This window comes from Thermobia domestica, chromosome 9, assembly GCF_964235325.1.
Source record: "Thermobia domestica chromosome 9, izTheDome1.hap1.1, whole genome shotgun sequence".
Taxonomy (NCBI): domain Eukaryota; kingdom Metazoa; phylum Arthropoda; class Insecta; order Zygentoma; family Lepismatidae; genus Thermobia; species Thermobia domestica.
The window spans coordinates 59405354-59425682 of NC_137462.1; the positions used below are offsets into that span (position 1 = coordinate 59405354).

General features: G+C 34.8%; 1 protein-coding gene across 5 annotated transcripts in view; it reads left to right on the forward strand.

Moving 5' to 3' along the window:
• The window catches only part of LOC145694679 (uncharacterized), a 368626-nt gene that overhangs the window by 77260 nt on the left and 271037 nt on the right, over positions 1–20329 (forward strand). For all 5 annotated transcript variants that reach the window (XM_081771180.1, XM_081771178.1, XM_081771179.1 and 2 more), the window contains exon 2: positions 18376–18502. In XM_081771180.1, the coding sequence (XP_081627306.1) occupies positions 18407–18502 (96 nt within the window). In that variant the 5' untranslated portion in view covers positions 18376–18406. The remainder of the gene's footprint in view (positions 1–18375; positions 18503–20329) is intronic.

Here is a 20329-nt window from a genome sequence, read left to right on the forward strand (position 1 = left end):
CTGTGGCTGTGCGAATGTGGCCAGTGCTGCAACCGCTTAGTTCAACCAAAAAATGATTCCGCTTCTAAAGTTTCTTGAACATTTAAACCAGGGCGCAAAATTTCCGGTAGCCATTGACGACTAGAAATTTAGAGATGGCAACCAGTGTTCAGTAGGAATTGTTTCTGCTTGAACTCACAGGGCTGTGTAGTTTCTGTTTCGCACGAATATAATTGTCACTAAGAGAGAAAACATGGAATGTGAAGTCTCCTGATTATGCTGAATCTAATTGTTTGCTTTTGAAATTTTATGTCCTAATTTAATCTCTTTCTTTGTCAAACCAAAGGCTGTAGGGGAAAGGTGGAGCTCCCGTAATTTGTACGTGAGAGATACTGGCAACCATAATTTTTTTGATTGTCGAGTGCGTCTGACTTTGGAATTTTGCGTCCTGTCTAAACCATGCGAAAATCACATGGCGACAGATCAGAGCCGCAGATTCGACAGCCAAGTGGCCGTGCATTATCGCGAAAGAGGATAACATTCCTCTCTAAAAGGTCGCTTCCTGCCACGTCAGCGCAAAAAAAAAAAAAAAAAAAAAAAGCACTTTTATTAGTCGTCGATAGTCTACTGATAGAAATAATCTACTGTCACTTACTTTTGGTAATTGTTGATCTATTATATCGGGTGTTCTAAAAAATGGTGCCCACAGACAACAGAGCGCTGTTCTACAGGTCAAAATAAAGCGAAAATGCTGTATAACGGAATATCCTCCAGGGCCTCCTTCAGTCGCTATCGGAAATCAAAAATTCACTGTGTGGCAACGTTGCAGATTAATTTGTAACTATTAATCATTGATCTACGAATCTATCAAGCACTTACATCAATCGGTATGCTAATAGGTGGTTCTATTATCAATGTCTATCGACTTTAATTGCCACTTGGAAAGAATCGATGTAACTATTTGCAGAATTGGTAGATTTACTGTATGGTTCTTCATCTGTGGCATTGCCACATAGCGCAATTCGCGTCTCCAAACGAGATTTCGAAAGATGTATAATTATATATGTATTATCGCTTTATTTTGACTTGTAGAATAGTGTTCTGTAGTCCATAGGCGCAATTTTTAGGACACCAGATATTATTAATTCTGATATTTCAATAAGAAGCACAGCATAAGTATAACTACGCTGTAAATCTTGATAGTGTTCTGATCGTTTAGTCTGAAAAAAATTGAGAGTCGTAGTTTAATGGCCCACCCTGTACATTAAAAATAATATTGCTAAATCAAAAGAGGCAACCGCTCTTAAAATAGAAAGCAGAAAATAAGCATGCAATAAGTAACAAATGGTAATGAATTGGAACAAGAAATTGAATGCCTTTTTTTGTCTTTTGGGTAAGAATGCATGACGAGTCATACGGTATTACCGTGCTTGTGCTTTGGTATGTTGTACAGTAATACTATACCATCCATTCACATAACAATATATCTTTCCGGGAAGTGAGTCCGCTGTCTTCCTTCTTTATATCAGAGAAACTCCTTCCTGAAATACAAAGCAAGATCAAACGGGCTTCTCTTGTTTCTTTGGTCACTGCTGCGAGCTACTACAAGGCAATAACGCTCTTTGAATATAAGATATTAATTACTTGAACGAAGGTAGAATATATAATTATAAAGACGATGGTGATCTAAACATTTTAAACGTATTTTTCGGTGAAATTAGGATTTGAATTTAATGATTGAAGGTGGAGTGAATTTCCCCTACCCTATCAATAAATATTTGTTCCTGGTTGGTATAGTGGACTAGCTTAAGTGCCCGTTCTTCGCACGGAGAGAATACGTTCATGCGAAATATTTGATCCTCTTTCTCCTTAGAGTATTAATTTCAATGAAATTGTAATGATAAAATACAGAAGATAATTTAGTTTTGACATTAATATTGAAACAATCTACCCCCACAGAATACGCCTTTAGTCAAATTGATATGATTATAAGTTCCAGCTTGAAGTGAGTACTAACTATCTTCCAAAAGCCATTTCAAACAGGTTAGACGTTTTCCTGACCCTGAAAACTATGAATTCGATCTAAATCTCAGTCATATCTGACATTTTATTTTTCATCTCCCCAAACTGCATCCTCTGCAGGTGGGGATGAACTTGAACTTAAGCGGCATTGGGAACGTCAGTATTCATTTCAGCGACCCCGAAAACTATGGGTTCGATACTACTATCGGTCATTTTTAATTATTTTTCTATGTGACAATTACCCATCCACAGGGTACTAATGGGGCTGCACTTGAACTTAAATATCATCTGGAGTATCACTCTTTATCTAAGCGACCTCCAAAACTATGAACTCGACACTAATTTGGGTTGTTTCTTATCATTTTATATATAGCTTTCCTTCCTTCCCCCTAGGAGTGCTAGGAAGTCTTACCCGCAAGTAGGAGCTGAGCTTGGATTTAAAGGGCACCAAAACTGTCACTAATGAACTTAGGTACCCCGAAAACTATGGATTCGACATTAATATCGGTCATTTTGAATTATTTTTACATACCACCATCCTCCTCCCTTTAGGAGTACTAATGGAGGCAGAATTTGAATTTAAGCGGTATCGGAAGTGTCACTGTTCATCTTAGTAATCCCTAATACTATGAATTAGACACTAATATCGGTCATTTTCGATCATTTATATATATAGTGGCGGATCCAGGATATGATCAAGGGAGGGGCTAAACCATAGTTTGCCGCTTTATCCAGTGTAAAGCAGGATTGAAGCCCATTTTATCCTGTGTATACCTGAGCGTCAAGGAGGGGCTATAACCCCTATAGCTCCGCCCTTGGATCCGTCCTTATCATTTTATATATCCGTCCTTTCCCCTGGATATGCTAGGGAGGTCTTACCCCGACAGTACTCTTTCCCAGACTGTAGGTAATATGTGTACCAAATTTGGGTAAATTACTCCAGGCGTTCCATAGTTACTGTGGAACATACATATACATAAAAATATCATTCAGCTTTCTCAGTGGCGTACAGCAAATTTCACGCCATAAAAATTTATTTTTCTTCATTTTCCTCAAAAACTGCGCGTGACAATATCCTTAAACATGTCATTTTGTTCACTCGATGTGATTCATCGACTGATAATGTCTTATCTTTGGATAATATTATCCTGAAACTAAAATTAAAGTAATAATCATAATTTTGAACAATATCTCAATAATCATAAAATGTCATACTGTTACAAAGAAAAAAAACTTGATGAGGGCAAACTTGACGGTCTGTTTCATTGTAATAAGTGTCGTGGTTATTGCACAACATCATTTTTTAGATCGTTTTTCTCGAAAACGTCGCATGAGAGTATTTATCCTTGCCTATATCATTTTGCTGATTGATCTATTGGTATATCTTTGGACATTTTCGTAAACCGTAAAATGCTAAAAAAAATATATATATATATATTGTACAATTCACATTTTGACGTATAACAATGTGTGATTCGCAGTGGCGGATCTAGAAGATAAAACAATGGGGAGGCAGCCAGACCCGAAACTATGATAGGTATATATCATAAGCAAAGCTGTGAAAGGAACAGCAAGAAATTGTAACAATTAATTTTTGCTTCTCATGTAAAATAAAAGAAAGCACCCTTGTTTGTTGCTTTTTGTCTTTATTTTCTTATTTATATTTTACTACTAGCACACAGTGACACGACACATAATCGTAATTCGTTAATTGTCTGGGTTTAGCAAATTGATAGAATTTTTCATGGGTTCCGGTGCCGTGCCGTAGATAATCAGCGCCCGGGGCGAGAGTATACGACCGTGACCCCGTACATATAAATGAGGTCGCCAGACCAGCCGCGAAGCGTAAGAAAATTTTCGAGTTGAGTTGACTTTAAGTTTTACGTCCCGTTCAGCAGCGAGGCTATATGAGACGTGGACCTACTGATTAACGTGGAATCCGAACCACATGAGCTCCCGCCGGGAATCGAACCCGGGTCTCCCACGCCAAAGGCGCGTACGCTAACCGCTTGGCCACGAAGGAGCTCAAGAAAATTTTCGAAAATAAACCCTGCTTTTCCTTGATTTTCCTTGAGAACATATTTTGAGCACTTTTTATGATTTTTACCTTTCCATTTTGTATATGTTCACATACATTTTTCTAACATGAGCAACATTATAGCATCACTTCCCAAAGCAGGAAGAGGATTTAAGTACACACTAGTAATATTCCGAGTAATTTTTTTCTCTCTTTTTTCTGTTTCCTTCTTTTTTGTTATTTTTTTCCTCTCGAATTTTGCGCAGCCTTACTTCGGCGTCCGGGGACGTCGCCCCGCTCCCCCTCCCCTGGCACCGCACTGATGGGTTCTGCAGAACTTTCTAACTTAACTCTTTCCCGATCGATATTATGGCTAGGTTATAAGTTGACATTGTCATGGACCTTAAGAGAAAAACTGCAACTGAAACTTTATCTAATGTTTCAAATATTTTCCAATAAAAAGGCAACACTTAACTATAAACTTTCAAAATATAAAAAAATAATAGCTTCAATTATTTTCGTTATTCAAAAAACTGGGGGTAGATCCGTCACTGGTGATTTGTACGAAAAAATCGTATTTTTAATCTAAAATAGATCTTAAATAAAGGATCACTCTATTAGGTAACGGTACAAGTAATTATTTTTATGCAATAGTCTACTCCCACATATAAGGGAATGAATGTGCTAATGTTTATGAGAAGAGAAATGAGAGCTATGTATGTTCGTCTGCATAGCAATATATGCTTCGTTGAATCACACCATCCATCTTTTATTATTCAATTGACCCAAAGCGAGCTTAAAAACTCATTGGAGCTTTCACTCTCAATCTGTTTTATCTTCCGCGTGAGTAGGCTGGCTAAACAACGTTTGAGTGGTCGAGGCCAACTTTATAAAACGTCTTGTGTAAACTATGCAATAGCCAGCTGCTGCCATTTTCTTGCTTCTTACGTACAAGAGCTTTTTGCAAGTAAACTTTTTAATTCTGCAAGGTTGGAACTTTCTAACAATACAAAAATCACGTTAGAATTCTCACTTGGTTAGGTTGGAATTTTTTAACAAAAAAATTCACGTTAGAATTCTCACTTGGTTAGGTTGGATTTTTCTAACAATACAAAAATCACGTTAGAATTCTCACTTGGTTAGGTTGGAATTTTCTAACAATACAAAAATCACGTTAGAATTCTCACTTGGTTAACTTGGAATTTTCTAACAATACAAAAAACATGTTAGAATTCTCACTTGGTTTGGTTAGTGTGGGGTTTTTATTGTCTCTATTACCACAGAGGCTATATAAGATGTGAAACTACAGCTTAACGTAAAATGCAAACAATATGAGCTATCACCGGGAATCGAGTCAGTTTTTCCTGATTCAAGGATACTCATGTGGATAGAAAATGTTATTTATTTATTTATATATTTATTTATGTTTTAATCGTAGGCCGAACTCCTACGAATTCTGCAAGTTTAGTTCCAATCGGCCAAGAGCCGAACTTTTACTGCTTCAGCTCGACTCGGAAAGACTCGAAAAGATCTAGCAAAAGTGGTCTTTAAAAGTATACTTTTTCTATTAGAAGAATTCTATCTAGTCTGGAAAAGTTTATGAGATTCTATTAGAAGAGCTCTGTCTTCTCCAAAAGTATATGAGTATCTATTAGAAGAGCTCGGTCTCTTTTCAAAAGTATATTAGATTGTATTAGAATAACTCTATCTCGTCTGAAAAAGTACACCATGAGATTCTATTAGAACTCTGTTTCGTCTCGAAAACTATTTCAGATTCTATTACAAGAACTCTGTCTTGCCTCAAAAGTATATGAGATTCTATTAGAAGAACTGTCTCGCGCTAAATAAGATTTCTAAATTTTATTTCATTACCAATTAACAAATGAAATTTATTTTATGTATTCATGTTTTTATATTACGGGGTCTATACTGAAACAAACCAATACAATGACAACTAAAAAAAAAGTGATTGAAGAATTACAAAGTAAGAAAGAAAATATGTAGTAGAGCAGCAAAAAACAAATGAAAGTAAACACGCATTTATAAGTTAATTCTTAGCTTATATAGATAATGAAAGCTTCTTGTACAGCAATTTGTGAACCAATTATTAATTAGTCAATATATAAAATCCTCCCTCTATGGGTAGTATTTTAATACATATATATTTCTTTTATAAAATACGTGAATTTTATACTCTTGATAACTTTCCACATAAAACTGTATAATGAGAAACGCCACATTGAATTTGGGACTAGTTAGCAATGCTTAGGGGCGCAGCCATGAGGGGGTCCACCGAGTCCAGACATCCCAAAAATTTCGAAAGTCGACAAACATTTGTAGACTTTCTTAACGAACTATACTTGTTTAACACAGAAATGTTTGATGTAAGCTAAATATTTTATTTTACGCCTCATCATGTGCTTTTTCTTTTCTTATAAAAATAATCGTTCTATCATTTTTTCTAAGAATATAGGTGACAGTAATTAAGAATTACTCATCGTCGTTTCGGGTGCAGAATAAGACAAGTTCGATATTACATAGACGTATTGAACCCCTTCAAATACTTTGGACCCCTCCCAGCAAACATTTCTGGGTGTAGAATTGGCAATCTGTTTGTTTTGACGTTCTTCGACTTTTCGCTTCTGTTAGGTATACATGCGGATCCTACATCTGGCGGGATACAAAGTTTGCTTTCCAGAACGTAAGACATTGATAAGCATTGTTTCGCCTCATGTGGAAGTATATTCTGTTCATTGTGCATTGCTTACAACCAAGATGGAAGATTTGAAATGTATTTTTTCTTTTACGCACGTGTGTGTGTTGATGTATATGTGATACTCGCAATTCATTTACCTCTTTGGTATCAGCTGTTTCGGTTTTTAGTTATTAGTTTTACTTGCATTGTGTGTGCTCTAATTCTGTAAATAATCAACAAATTCTGAATGAATTCTTTACCATGACTTCTGCAAATAACTTACAAAAAAAGGAAAGAAATGCAATTTTCCCAGCTCTCCACTGAAAAAAATAATCAATTAAGGCTTAGACAAAACAAGCAAAGGGCAATTCAAAAGAGTGTTCGAAAAAAAAAAAAAGTCCGGTTTAAGTTCACAGGACATCTTATGGCAGCAATGTTGTTTGCACTAGATATATTTCCACAATTTCTTTAAATTTTCCTAAATAAACTCTGAATAAATCGTGTTCAATTTACATTTTTTAAATAGCACTAATCTCTGCCACGAACTGTCTTCAGTCTACGCTGCAGAGGAATTTGGATTACTGTCAGGGATTGGGTTTGCTAGAATGAATTGTTCGCAATAATCTAGAAAAATTATTTAGTGAATCTGTAAAGCTTCTGAAATTAATATTAACGGTACCTATGAAGTCATTGAAAGGAGAAAGGTGTTTTTCCACATCGAAAAGAATTGATACTTCCCAGGAATTGAATGTTTCAAGGAAGGTTATCGCCATTGGTTATGCTTTCCATTGAAAAAGACCTGATAACAAGAATAGCAGAATTCAACCAGCATGTATTAGGCAGATTTGCTCCAATCAAAGAGAGGAGAATGGACTTACTAATTAAATAAGGTGACTAATCGGATAAAATGTCCTGCATTATTATTTTTTATTTTTTTAAAATATAATTTTATTTAATTTCACATGTCACATAGCATTTGCATCTAAAGTTATGCTGATTAGCCAATGAGTCCAGTTTATATCTTCTGTCTCCGATCGTTCGTACTGCAACACCAGAAACTACAATCCACCGACCGCCAACAATATACATGTATATACTTCATACGTATATTTTCAAATTATTATGTAAATGCGGCAAATCAACTACAATTTCCACCCCTGTCTCACAGTGGCTATCCTGTAACGTAAGTCATCTAACAGAAGAAATGGTGTGTTTTGCGTCAGAAGTTGTTACTGGGCGAGACCTTTCCTCTTTCTGGATGGAAAGTATCTCCTCATAAGGTATTGTCGACTTAAAAAGAAAAAAAGGCCATATAACTACTTTTTTTCTTTCTCTTTCTTTTACAACACAAGACACATTCATCAGAACGTAACACGATACCGAGAGACACATTCACACATCATACGGTAATACATTACACTCAATATAAACTCTTTTATCTCCCACTTTTCATACGACGGTCCTCGTTAGCATAAAGAGAATAGATGATTCACCAAAGATTAGAAAAAGAAGAAGAAAGAAAGAAAGAATATAAACTCATACATCTTAAGTATCAATATATACGGGTGCTTAAGAATTGATAGCACCCAGTGTGTCAAGGCCTTCTCAATAGTAAATTTTCTCAGACAGATAACCCAGAAACATATACATGTATATACACACTCCAGTTGCCTTCTTAAATGTTCTGAAACAAGGAGGCTGTACCTGAAGTTGCGGATATATGCATAGGTTTGATAGACTGGAGTTTTAAAATAAGTAAAATCCCTTTTTTTCAGCAGCGAAGCTATATGACGTGAGCCTAGAGCTTGGGATCTTTCTATTTCAAGCGTGCCCTCGGAAAATATGTGAAATATACTTCAGCCCACCCCCGACACCTTTATACAGAAGAAACCTTATCTTTGCTTTGGGGAAAGAAGTAGAGCCTGCCTTACTAAAAACAATACAAAATTTCCCATTTTTCTTTTGCTTATTTATTCATAAGTGAAACGAGATAATAAAATGCAACTTACCACAATCGTAGATAATGTTATTCTACAACAGAAAATATGAACCTGAAGAATTTTCAGTGTTGCCATTCATAGAAATTACTGTGTTGCCAGAGTTACAATTCCCCTAAAATCTAAGTTAAGGCTGTGACTAGGGGAACAAACTTCATTGCATTTGATTATGTATAATGTTGTTTTGGTTTGCTGTGAACTACTTTTTAAATAAGAGTTGTATTTAGTTCGTAATAAACAAAATAGGTTTAACATACAGTTAATAAAATTAAATAATAACGTTATTTAAAAAGTAGTTCCCAGCAAACCAAAACAACATGATATGTAATCGAATGCAATTGAGTTCGTTCCTCTAGTTGATGTTTTATCTTAGATTTTAGGGGAATTGCTATTCTGGCAACACTGTAATTTCTATGGATGGAAACACTGAAAATTCTTCAGAGCCATATTTTCTGTTGTAGAATAACAATATCTATGATTGTGGTAAGTTGCATTTTATTATCTTCTCTCACTTATGAATAAGCAAGCAAAAGAAAAATGGTAAATTTTGTAAATTTTTAGTAAGGCAGGCTCGGCGAGTGAAGATCGTCAAACAATGTATAGCGAAGCCTGTGAAATAATTCAATGTGGCAACCCTGTCTGCATCCAACTATTGAAGGACCTCGGTCACAGCAATTTGTTCCTCTTCTTTCGGGGGAGGTACGGGAAAACACACATCGACAGCAGCGCCAGCAAGGGAACACTTGAAACAGAAAGGCTGTAGTGTTAGGTTCTGAACCATATGAGCTTTCACCGGAAATCGAACCCTGGTCTCCAGTGTAGAAATATGCTAACTATTCCTGTAGCTACGAGATATATAATAATAATAATAATAATAATAATAATAATAATAATAATAATAATAATAATAATAATAATAATAATAATCTCCCGCACAGCAGGATGGTTAGTGTTAGAGTTACTCACGAGACGGAAAGAGACGGGACATCATTCTCGCGACACCTTTTTGGGATGAGACAGTCTCAACTCTAATGTCGCAGGCGACCTTAGCTAGTGTGCGTATGTTCTTAGTCTCGGCTTAAATTGTAGTAGATAGAACTAGAGAATTTTTAGTGCTTAAGCAGCATCGTGAGATAGTTGGAGAGCTACCTCAATTAAGATTTAACTATACTATGAATTCCTATCTAGAAAACAACAAATAATGACTTTGAGAGCATATGCGCTGGCCACACTTCACTCAGTCAAATGTAAGCCATAGCTCTGTGCTGACAAGGGAGTTTAACATCACTTTTATCATCCTCCGTTGTAGTCTGTCTTCCCTGGCACGTTCTTGTTCTGGTAAATTGAGAACTTTCAATTCACTATAGTTCTTAGCTATTCTTCTTGTTTTTGACGTGTGAGTTTCTCGTCTTATTACTATAATCAATTGTATTTTCTTTACCTCCTTGTTTTTCCTTCCTCTATATCAACTATCCCATCACTTTGAATACAATTTCTTTGCAAACAATGACCTAACCATTTTCTTTTCTTCCTTTCAATTACATTAATATGATCCTTTTCTTTTCCCTACTATATTCTGTTCCTTCAGTATTGTAACCTTGTGCTCTTAAATTTACTCGAATATGAAGCATGATATTTTGTTTTGTTCAAAGGACAAGACAAGGCCTCTCGAGCTTAAATCTGATGCATCTGGCGGATGCACAGACCATCATACAAGACCAATCCTCACCACACTATCTCATCTCTTAGAGAGCTGGACTGCATAACCACACCCTCGTCCCCGGCTACTCGAATATGGAATTCTGTACTAGGAGAAAATGATGGTTCGATTGTGGCGTATTCACCTCTATTCGAGTGGCGTATTTGAAAGACGATTCATGGTCATCAATTCTGATGGATAACATCATGACCGTGGACTTTATTCCATTCCTTTCAACATTAGCATCCCACCATTTTTCAGTAATTATTCTCTTTTATTAATCATCCTGTTATTTAGCCTAAATTGTATAATCGTGAGACGCAATATTAAGAGTTGATTTCGTTTTTAATCTTTCTATTCGTAGCACACTGTATAAAACTTCATTACTAGTTTCTACTAGTGCTAGAACAACTCTCAAACTTCCAATAAGAACGAGACACTTCAGGACAAGTGCCTCAATTTAAAATCGTCTCACTCAAATTGAGATATGTAATCAGTCACCTGCCTAGATCAGAGGTATCGAAAGTCGCAGTCGGCTCTTGGGTTTAATTAGGCTCGAGTTCAGTGATTGAGCACCATTCCCAGTGGCGTATTTACGATTTTGTTTTGGGGAGGGCTTTGCTAACTTTTGGGGGGGGGGAGCTTTGCCTGAAAATGTCAAAAATCTGCAAGATATTTCATATACTTTACTATAGTAAGTAAGATTTCGGGGGAGGGCTTAAGCCCCCTCCTAAATACGCCACTGGCCTTATTGAGGATAGCATGAACAATCGCTTAACAAGTGTGAGTCCAATGAGGTTAGCGAGCGGGAAACTGATAAAGCGCAAGACTCTTTGAGGATAGCAAGCCTGCGTTAGTGTAAATCTCATTGACAATTATAGTGAGCACGACCTCAGTGGTGCCCATTCCCTCAAAGACATTCTCCAAATTTACCATTCTTCCTCCTCGAATTTGCGATATCAGCCAGATTTTCCATTCTCCCCAATTTACTATTCTCTTCTAAATTTACCATTTCTCCCAATTTTATGATTTCCCCCCTTTTTTAATTCTCCCTTTCCCAAGTTTATCTTTCTCCTCTCAATTTACCAGTCTATTCCTAAATTTACGATTTCTCCCAATTTACCAGTTTATCCCTATATTTACGATTTCTCCCAATTTACCATTCTACCTCCAAACTTACGATTTCTCTCCAATTTACCTTTCCCAAATTTACCATTCTTCCCCTGATTTAACGAGTTTCTCCCAGATTTTCTATTCCCCTTTCCTCATATATATCTTTCTATTCCAATTTACCATTTTACCTCCAAATTTGCGATTTCTTCCAATTTACTTTTTCTAAACTTACCATTATTCCCTTAAGTTAACGATCTTCCCCGGATTTTCTGTTCTCCTTTCCCCAACCCTCAATTTACCATTCTACCCTTAATCTACGATTTCTCTCAGATTTTCCTTTCCCAAATTTACCATTCTTCCTTGAACTTAATGACTTTCCCTCAGATTTTCTATTCTCCTTTCCTCAAATTTATCTTTCTCCCCCAATTTACCATTCTACCCCCAAATTTACGGTTCCCCAATTTGAATTTTTGTCCCAAATTTGTCATTCTAACCCAGAAATTTACCTTTCTCAACAAAATTTACCATGTTAACACCGGAATTTACCGTTTTCTGACACCCCAAATTTACCATTTTGACAATCAAATTTAGCATTATAACCCCAAACTTGACTGTTTTGACCCTCAAATGTACCATTCTGAGCCGCAAATTGATTGTTTTCCTCTTTAAATTTTCCATTCTTCCCCAAAATTTATGATTTCCCTCCATTTTTTCATTCTCCCCTAAGTTTACCCTTCTCTCCCAAAATTTACCATTCTAACACAGAAGTTTATCGTTCTGACCCCCAAAATTTACCATTCTAAGCCCCAAATTTTCTGTTTTCCTCCTCTGGATTTACTGTTCTTCAGTTCAACTTACTTTATTCGCCCCAAATTCGATTCTTCTCCAGATTTACCATTTTCTCCCCAAATTTACATTTTTCTCCATAATTTGTCATTATACCACTGTCAACGAAACATTTCCCCCCAGATATTCTAATGATCCCCTAAAACTTGCCTGTGTGCACATCTGCACGAGTCCCATTGACTACAGTGAAGTTTGAATCCATTCTACTTGTAAACTGATCACGTCTAGTTTATACATACATGGAAAACATTTCTGCCTCAAAGATTTAACTGAATGGTCAGTGGGGCCGCGGTGGCTCAGTGGTAGAGAGATCACCTCTGGTTCCTCGATTCGATCCCAGCTCGCGACAAGTGAACTTTGTTGTAGACAAACACCGTGTGCGTGGGTTTTCTTGGTGTTCTCCCGTTTCCTCCCACTTTCCTCATTCCACCATTTCATTTTTTAGCTCATCATCACCGTCTCCTTTAGTCTAGCCGGCATAACCGTGGGACATAAAACTTAAAGATTTCATTTCATTTTTTGAATGATTAGTGGACAATGGTTTCAAATTTACCGAATTGCAAATACATCATTACAACAGCACTTTTTTTTAAAGAAAAGAAAATGAAGAAAAAGAAGTCTTACGTGCTTGTTGTTTTAAAGTGCGTAAACTATAATTCGAAGAAAATTTATTTTGTAACCTCATAGTAAATTCTTGGAAACTATTGTGTGTATAACCATAACAGAGAGAAAGACCACCTATTTCGCTAACGTCTCTATCTCGTCAGTGTAGAAGGAAAACCTATATTTACCGTGTCATAATAACGTAACTAAATATTTTGCAATCACCTTAAAACATTTTTTTTTTTCGAAACAGAAATGCATATACTGAATCACTTAATATAATAATATTGTGCTTAAGACACATCAGCCCCACAGATGCATGTTCGAATGGCCATTACTACACAGTTCTCTCCTCCTCTTGTGACCATATCGAAGCCCTTTCTTTTGAGTAACTTCTGTTGTTTATAGTGGCGAAAGGCTGTTTATGGTATGTTGTTCTTCCCACAAACGACTTGTGTTCACCTTCATATTGGACCAAAAAAAAAAAAAAAAATGAAAAGGAAAAAAAATGAAAACCAGGTAATTGGTGATCTATCCACGTTGAACAATATTTATAACTGGTTTCTAGCTGTTAGGCTGCAAGGAATTTTTTTACAGTTCCAAAAATGTACTGCGTAAGCAGGGGATCTTTTAGCTTCATCTGTGACACACCTATGATACAGCCCATAAAATAATATTAGTGTAGAAAAAATATAGATTGTGGCCTGTATAACCTGGATTATCTGACTTCCTTTCTCGGGGACAATACTTATATTTTATCTTTTGCTCACTATAAATATTGTGTCCCCGAATCTTCTATCTTATCGTTGCAATTCACCAGTTTCCTTTTGCAAACTTATACCATGATTTGCCCTTGTTTTAATTTCTGTACGTTTCTATACATTCAGTACAAATGAAAGTAGTTGGAAAGTTTACCATCAATTAAAGCTTTGTCCAAAAATGAAAACTTTGAGTTTTAAGTCCCACGTTTATGACGGCTAGGTTAAAGGAGACGGTGATGATGAGAAATGAATGAAATGGTGGAATGAAGAAAGTGAAAGGAAATGAAAGAACCCTGAGAAAGCCCACGCACACGGTATTGGTCCACCACAAAGTTCACTTGGCGCGAGCGGGGATCCAACCAGGGACCCCATACACCAGAGGTGAACATTGTTCCACTGAGCCACCGTGGCTCCGAAGCTTTATCCAGTTGAATAGTAGTATCTTAATTATAGATATATTAAAAGGTTGCCAGAAAAAATTAACGGAGAAACGCTAAAAAAAAAAAAATCAGTGTATTTCCTTACCTGCAGTACTTACCTTGTAAGCTTTTCTTTCTCAGTTCTTTGTTTTATGCTTTCTTTTATTTTCTATTATTCCCATTCAAATTTTCTTACGCAGATTTAACGGGTACTACAAAAACAAACAAACAAAACACGTTGGATAATGAATGAATTGCATCAGTGCTTCGTTTCTTCCAATGTGCCGTCGACAATGAATTTTGTAAGTAAAGAAACGAAAAGTTTTCTTAGAGAGATTCGAAGAAAGATATCCCCCTTTATCATGTACTCAATTTCCAAATGCAGTTTAAAGAAGATGGTTCCCAACCTTTTCTGACTGACCTTTTCTGCAATTTATTGAACGCCCATAGCATCCCGACACTGATTTTTATTACTCGCTCTATAAATTATAATAGTGTAATACTTAAAGTTTCTCTAAAGTAGTAAGAGTTGACTCTAGTACTGAGCATTGGTGATGGTACCGGAGACGTTGACGGTAAGTATGTATACATGTTTTTGAAAAATACCTTTACAAAAAATGAATTTTTCGAAAAACAAAAGTGAATTTTTTTCGAAAAACGGAAAACAATCTTTTTTCGAAAAACGAAAATCTAAAATTTTTTCGAAAAAATGGAAAATGAAAACTTTCTCAAAGAACACAAAAAGCAAGATAATTTTTCGAAAAACAAAAAACAATTTTTTTTTTGGAAAAACGGAAAACAAATGTTTTTTTCGAAAAACGAAAAACTACTAATTTTCGAAAAAACGGAAAACGATTTTTTTCGAAAAACAGAAAGCAAAAAAATTTTCGAAAACAAAACGAAAATTTTTGCGACAAACAAAAAAATGATTTTAAAAAACGGAAAAGTTTTCGAAAAATTAAATTTCCGAAAATCGAAAAACAGATTTTTCGAAAAAGGCCATCCCTAGTTGACGGTACGGTCTGTCTCAAAATTTGTTGTAACTAATTATTAAATGTTTCATGATTTTCAAATTCTAAATTGTTGACAGTTTGTTTATAACCCCTGACTTGAAAAAACTAACAATCTTGTAATGCATATAAACAATCTGTCCATCATGTTAATTTGCATACATAAAGATTTGGTTTTAGAATCGTGTGTGATAACATATTAAAATAATTAACAATTCGTCACGATATGTGTCACAGATGGAAGATTAGAATTACATACTCAAAAACAAACACAGACATATATAGAAAACAGATTTGACAACCAAGTAATGTGCAGCGTGTAAATGCGAAATGTCTGCATAGGCGGTTACTCGCTAATTTACACACAAATGAGGTAACATTTTTCTCCTCCCAAAGCAGAAAACGTGAGCTCTGCGTGATGGTTAACTTTTTTTTTTTTAATCCATATAAGGAATGATAAACATATATGCAGAAGTCAAGTTTCAGCGAATGGAGGTTGATATTTTAATGCTAAAAAAGAAAGAGAACTTGATCTGTTTTCTTTTGTTTTTGATTTAACATCTTGCAGAAGCGAAAGTTACATAAACAACACTAGCAAAATCAATGTCAGTTTGTCAACATGCAAATTAAATAGCAAGCTTTGTGAATTGAAAACATGTTAACAATGTTTGCTAGCTTCTATCTCACATTTAAAGCCAAAAAGCCCACATAACATTATTTTTATTTGATATCTGAAGTCCGGCTCATTGAAAATTATAGCTTAAAATTGTACTTTGTCCTATTTTAAAATAAATTGAAACAATCTTATTTTTAAGCTGCAATTAAATGTGCAAAATCTCTACATGTTAGAGTCATCTATTGGCGTCAGCCAGACAGGCATCGCAGGTAGACAGACCTATTAGTGTGTCTGTACACTACAGATGGAAAAGAAAATTCTTTCTTTGGCAGGGACGGATGCCTTTTTGTTTTTTCATAAATCCGTCGTCGTTTTTAGGGATAACGGAAATTGTCGCTTTTTAAAAATGACTTTGTTAGTCAAGTATAATTTTTGTTCCACGTTCAATTAAGAAAGTGCGTTTACAACATCCAGTACTATTGACTAGTACAATATTCAGTTCGAGCTTCGCTGTCTTGATTGGTTTTAAAGTTGACATTGCATTTGTTACCAGCAAGTGTACGTTTTACAACCACCATATCCCAAATGTCGTTTTGGTTGCCTAACCATCTTCTATCAAATTCCTGGAAATTATATACTGTGTCGTATCAAAATTTTTGAAGTACGAATTGGAAACTGGAAAAACTTTATACTAAAGTCTTGTATCTGTCTCTTGGTTTATGGTACTGTACATGTTTCTTGTCTGACAGATTGCATTTAGGCAACCAGAGAAGCACATAATATATATGTCAAAAATATATAACTTTCAGGAATTTGATAAGATGGTTAGCCAAAGAAAACGACATTTGGGATATGGTGGTTATATAACGTACACTAAATGGAAATAAATGCATTGTTACTCGAATTTAAACCACCTCAATATATATATATATATATATATATATATATATATATATATATATATATATATATATATATATATATATATATATATATATACAAAGTGTAGTTAGAATGAAATTTTAATTTATTCACAAATTTTAGATGACAATATTGTTCCATGAAATCTATTACTTTTCACAACAGTTATTGGTAACACTATAATAATAATAATAATAATAATAATAATAATAATAATAATAATAATAATAATAATAATAATAATAATATTATTATAGTGTTACCAATAACTGTTGTGAAAAGTAATAGATTTCATGGAACAATATTGTCATCTAAAATTTGTGAATAAATTAAAATTTCATTCTAACTACACTTTGTATATATATATATATATATATATATATATATATATATATATATATATATATATATATTGAGGTGGTTTAAATTCGAGTAACAATAATAATAATAATAATAATAATAATATTATTATTATTATTATTATTATTATTATTATTATTATTATTATTATATTAGTAAAACACTTTTGCCGTTGAAAGTTAACCTGATATAGAACTGAAGTGTATTCACCGAATTGCCCTTTTTCTGTCGAAGTACAAGGCCGATGTTTTCCTTTCTTAATTTTTTTTTTCAGGAGTTTCTCTCCAGGATGCAGTAATTAAATTGTTTTTCGTGTTAAAATGACCTAACCAAGTTGCAATGTACTGTTATCTCTCCACTAAAGTTGATCTTTAAAAAAAAGAGAGAGAGACAGAGAGAGAGAGAGGCCAAAATTTACCAGGCAAAGAAAGAAATAACGGAGAAAATTTAGATTTTAAAAAGTTTTTTTTTTTTTTTTTAAATTTTCGAATGCATAGTTTTAGATACTATTGGGAATAGGAAGAGAAACTGGTTGGGACATTACCTAAGAAGGAATTGTATTATGACGGACGTGCTAGAGAGTATGGTGGCAGGGAAAGAGAGTTCAAGGGCGAAGAATATTACAATTGGTGGACGATATCCAAACAGAAAAATCGTACGGAAAACAGTGGAGCATGGAAGCTTCTCAGTTGCAGCAAGTGACCTGCCAATAATACCAGAATACCTATATGATAATGATGCATCTGTACTGTGAACTATTAGGAGCGCTGCAAACACTGAGACGTCCTTGTATTACAATAATGAAAGCTTATGCTGGGAGCTATGCTACTGTGTTAAACTTATGTATCTGAACGGTTGCATAGACATACAGGATAAAATTAAATGGGAGTGCACTGTACGGTGTATATGTTCGTGATAAATGTATGCAAACAGGAACCTATGTGTATTATTACGTTCTTTCACATAAGGCTTGGTAGACGAAGATACAAAATATTCCCGTGTGGTGTACGCGGTATTACGAAGTATGTGAATTCGCTGACATTTCGAATTCTATTTTTCGCCATTAAAGCGAATATATTTTTGCTCTTATGATCACCTGAAAGTAATCAGATTTTTTTTTTTTTGTGTGTGTGTGTGTGTGTGTGTACTCTGAAAGCGGACAAAAAAAAATGCATTATATAGTTCAATGAAACAGTAATACGGAAAATTTTTAAAGTTACAATTTTATAGATTTAGAATCACCGCCAATTGCTGATTATAAAAGTAGTTATCTAGGCACAATGTCTTACGTTTCATTTTTTTTTCCTTTTGTTACAGGTGGAGACTTGGGGCCTGGGCATAAAACAAAATGGCGACTGACATTCAACCCCAGCAACAGCAAGCCCTTCCAGGGGATTCTGCTGACGTCACACTCATCAACGATGAAGATCTATTGCGAAGAATGGTAAGAACATATTTATCAACATTATAAGAATACTAACTAAAATCCTTTGTCTTCTCACGGGAGGAACAGGTTTATAGGAAATGTTTGAAAGGTATATTTGAACGCTTTTTTTCCCTCCCTCAACCTTCGTTAGGATGAGTATATGAATCGAATAAAAATCGAAATAAGACCCAGCTAGATTCAAGTGCTATATTCAAAAATTCATTTCAAGCAGTGCAGTCGGTATTCTTTGCGAAAATTATAAGCCCTCTCTCTCCCTTACAATACGCATTTTAATCAATGCGTAATGATAAAAAGCTAAGTCAACCCAGGTGCTAGCTATGTTCAAAAAATAATTTTAAATAGTTCCTATGGACGCTAAACTAAATATAAAGTCAAATCAAACTTGACGATTAATTTCCTAATCTCGAAGAAAGTATACATAGGGTTTTAAAACTCGGAGTATTTTTCACGAAAAAACGTTTTATTTTAAAGGGAGGTGGGTGTAGATTCAATGTCTCATTGTTGGTTTTCTTTCTTCAACATCAACCAGTAAGAATGATTGAAAATCCTCTTCAAGATACGATCTTCAAGATTGAAAATCCTTTATCTTTCATTAGCATAATAGATTATTATTTAAAGAAAAAAAAACAGACACAACGAAATTGTATTTGTAGCGTTTAGGCCTTTCTGAGTACGAGTGTCCTTCCCGCCCTTTCGTTGTTTATGATGGGGTTGTTTTAAGATTTGTTCTTTCTGTAGAAAGGGTCGGCAAATGAGGTCATTGGACAGGGTAGCAAATTGCCTAGGGCCGGCCCTGCTCGTGTGTGCATGTTCAAACTTGCAACATGGGATGAGTTTGACTCAGATTTACCCTCTTATTTTTCGTAGATTTGCAACCTTGGAAAGTTGAAGGAAGGTACACACTGAATTTCACTCAAATCGGATCAATTTTACGAGAGTTGTCGTGGAACAAATACCACAAATTCTGATCGAATCGATTAATGGCAGCTCACAACGCTCACTTCAATTATATTATTTCTCCAGATATTGAGGAAAATTTATGACATGCCAAGAAACAGAAGAAGAAAAACAGATAAATTTTGAAAGTAGTAATAGCTGTTGAAAGAATTAGGCAGGTGATTTATCACTCTATCACCTCAACGAACTTTCTTTAATTATCAACTGATAGCTAGACTCCCTAACATATAATTGACTTTTGGTTTGACCTAATCCCACACTAATAAAACCACACCTAATTAGATTTAAGTACTTTGTATTAATCTTTGTATTGTGTAATAAATATTACTAACAAATTGCTTGAAAACAAAAAAAAAGAGAGAAAAAAATCAGAATTGATGAAAAGATAAGACAGAAAATTAGGTCATACCAATACCACACAACTCAACTTTCCGAAAGTCTAACGTTGTATAAAGTCAATATTCACATTTGTATATCCTTATCCCACATATTCCCAGCCTACGAAACATTATAACATATGGGTGTGTTATTCAGTCTGTGGCTTGTATATGATAAATTTTTCACTTGTCAATTGCTTCTTTAATGTTTCTTTTTTTAATCTCCATCTTCGGAAACACCAATACTTAAAAGATGAATGTATAGATAGATTGATAGGTTTGTATAAGTGTGAAGTAAAAAGCAATTTACCACGCGTAGGTGTTAGTGTTCATTTAGAGTGTATAATAATATTATGCATTCTATTGAAACGGTGTTTAGTTTCACGCTTTAGTGAAGACAAAGGTTAAATAGTTTTTTTTCTTTTTGTTTCTTTATGTCTTAAATCTATTTTTCACACAAGGTTGTGCGGAGGTGTCTTCCTCAAACAGA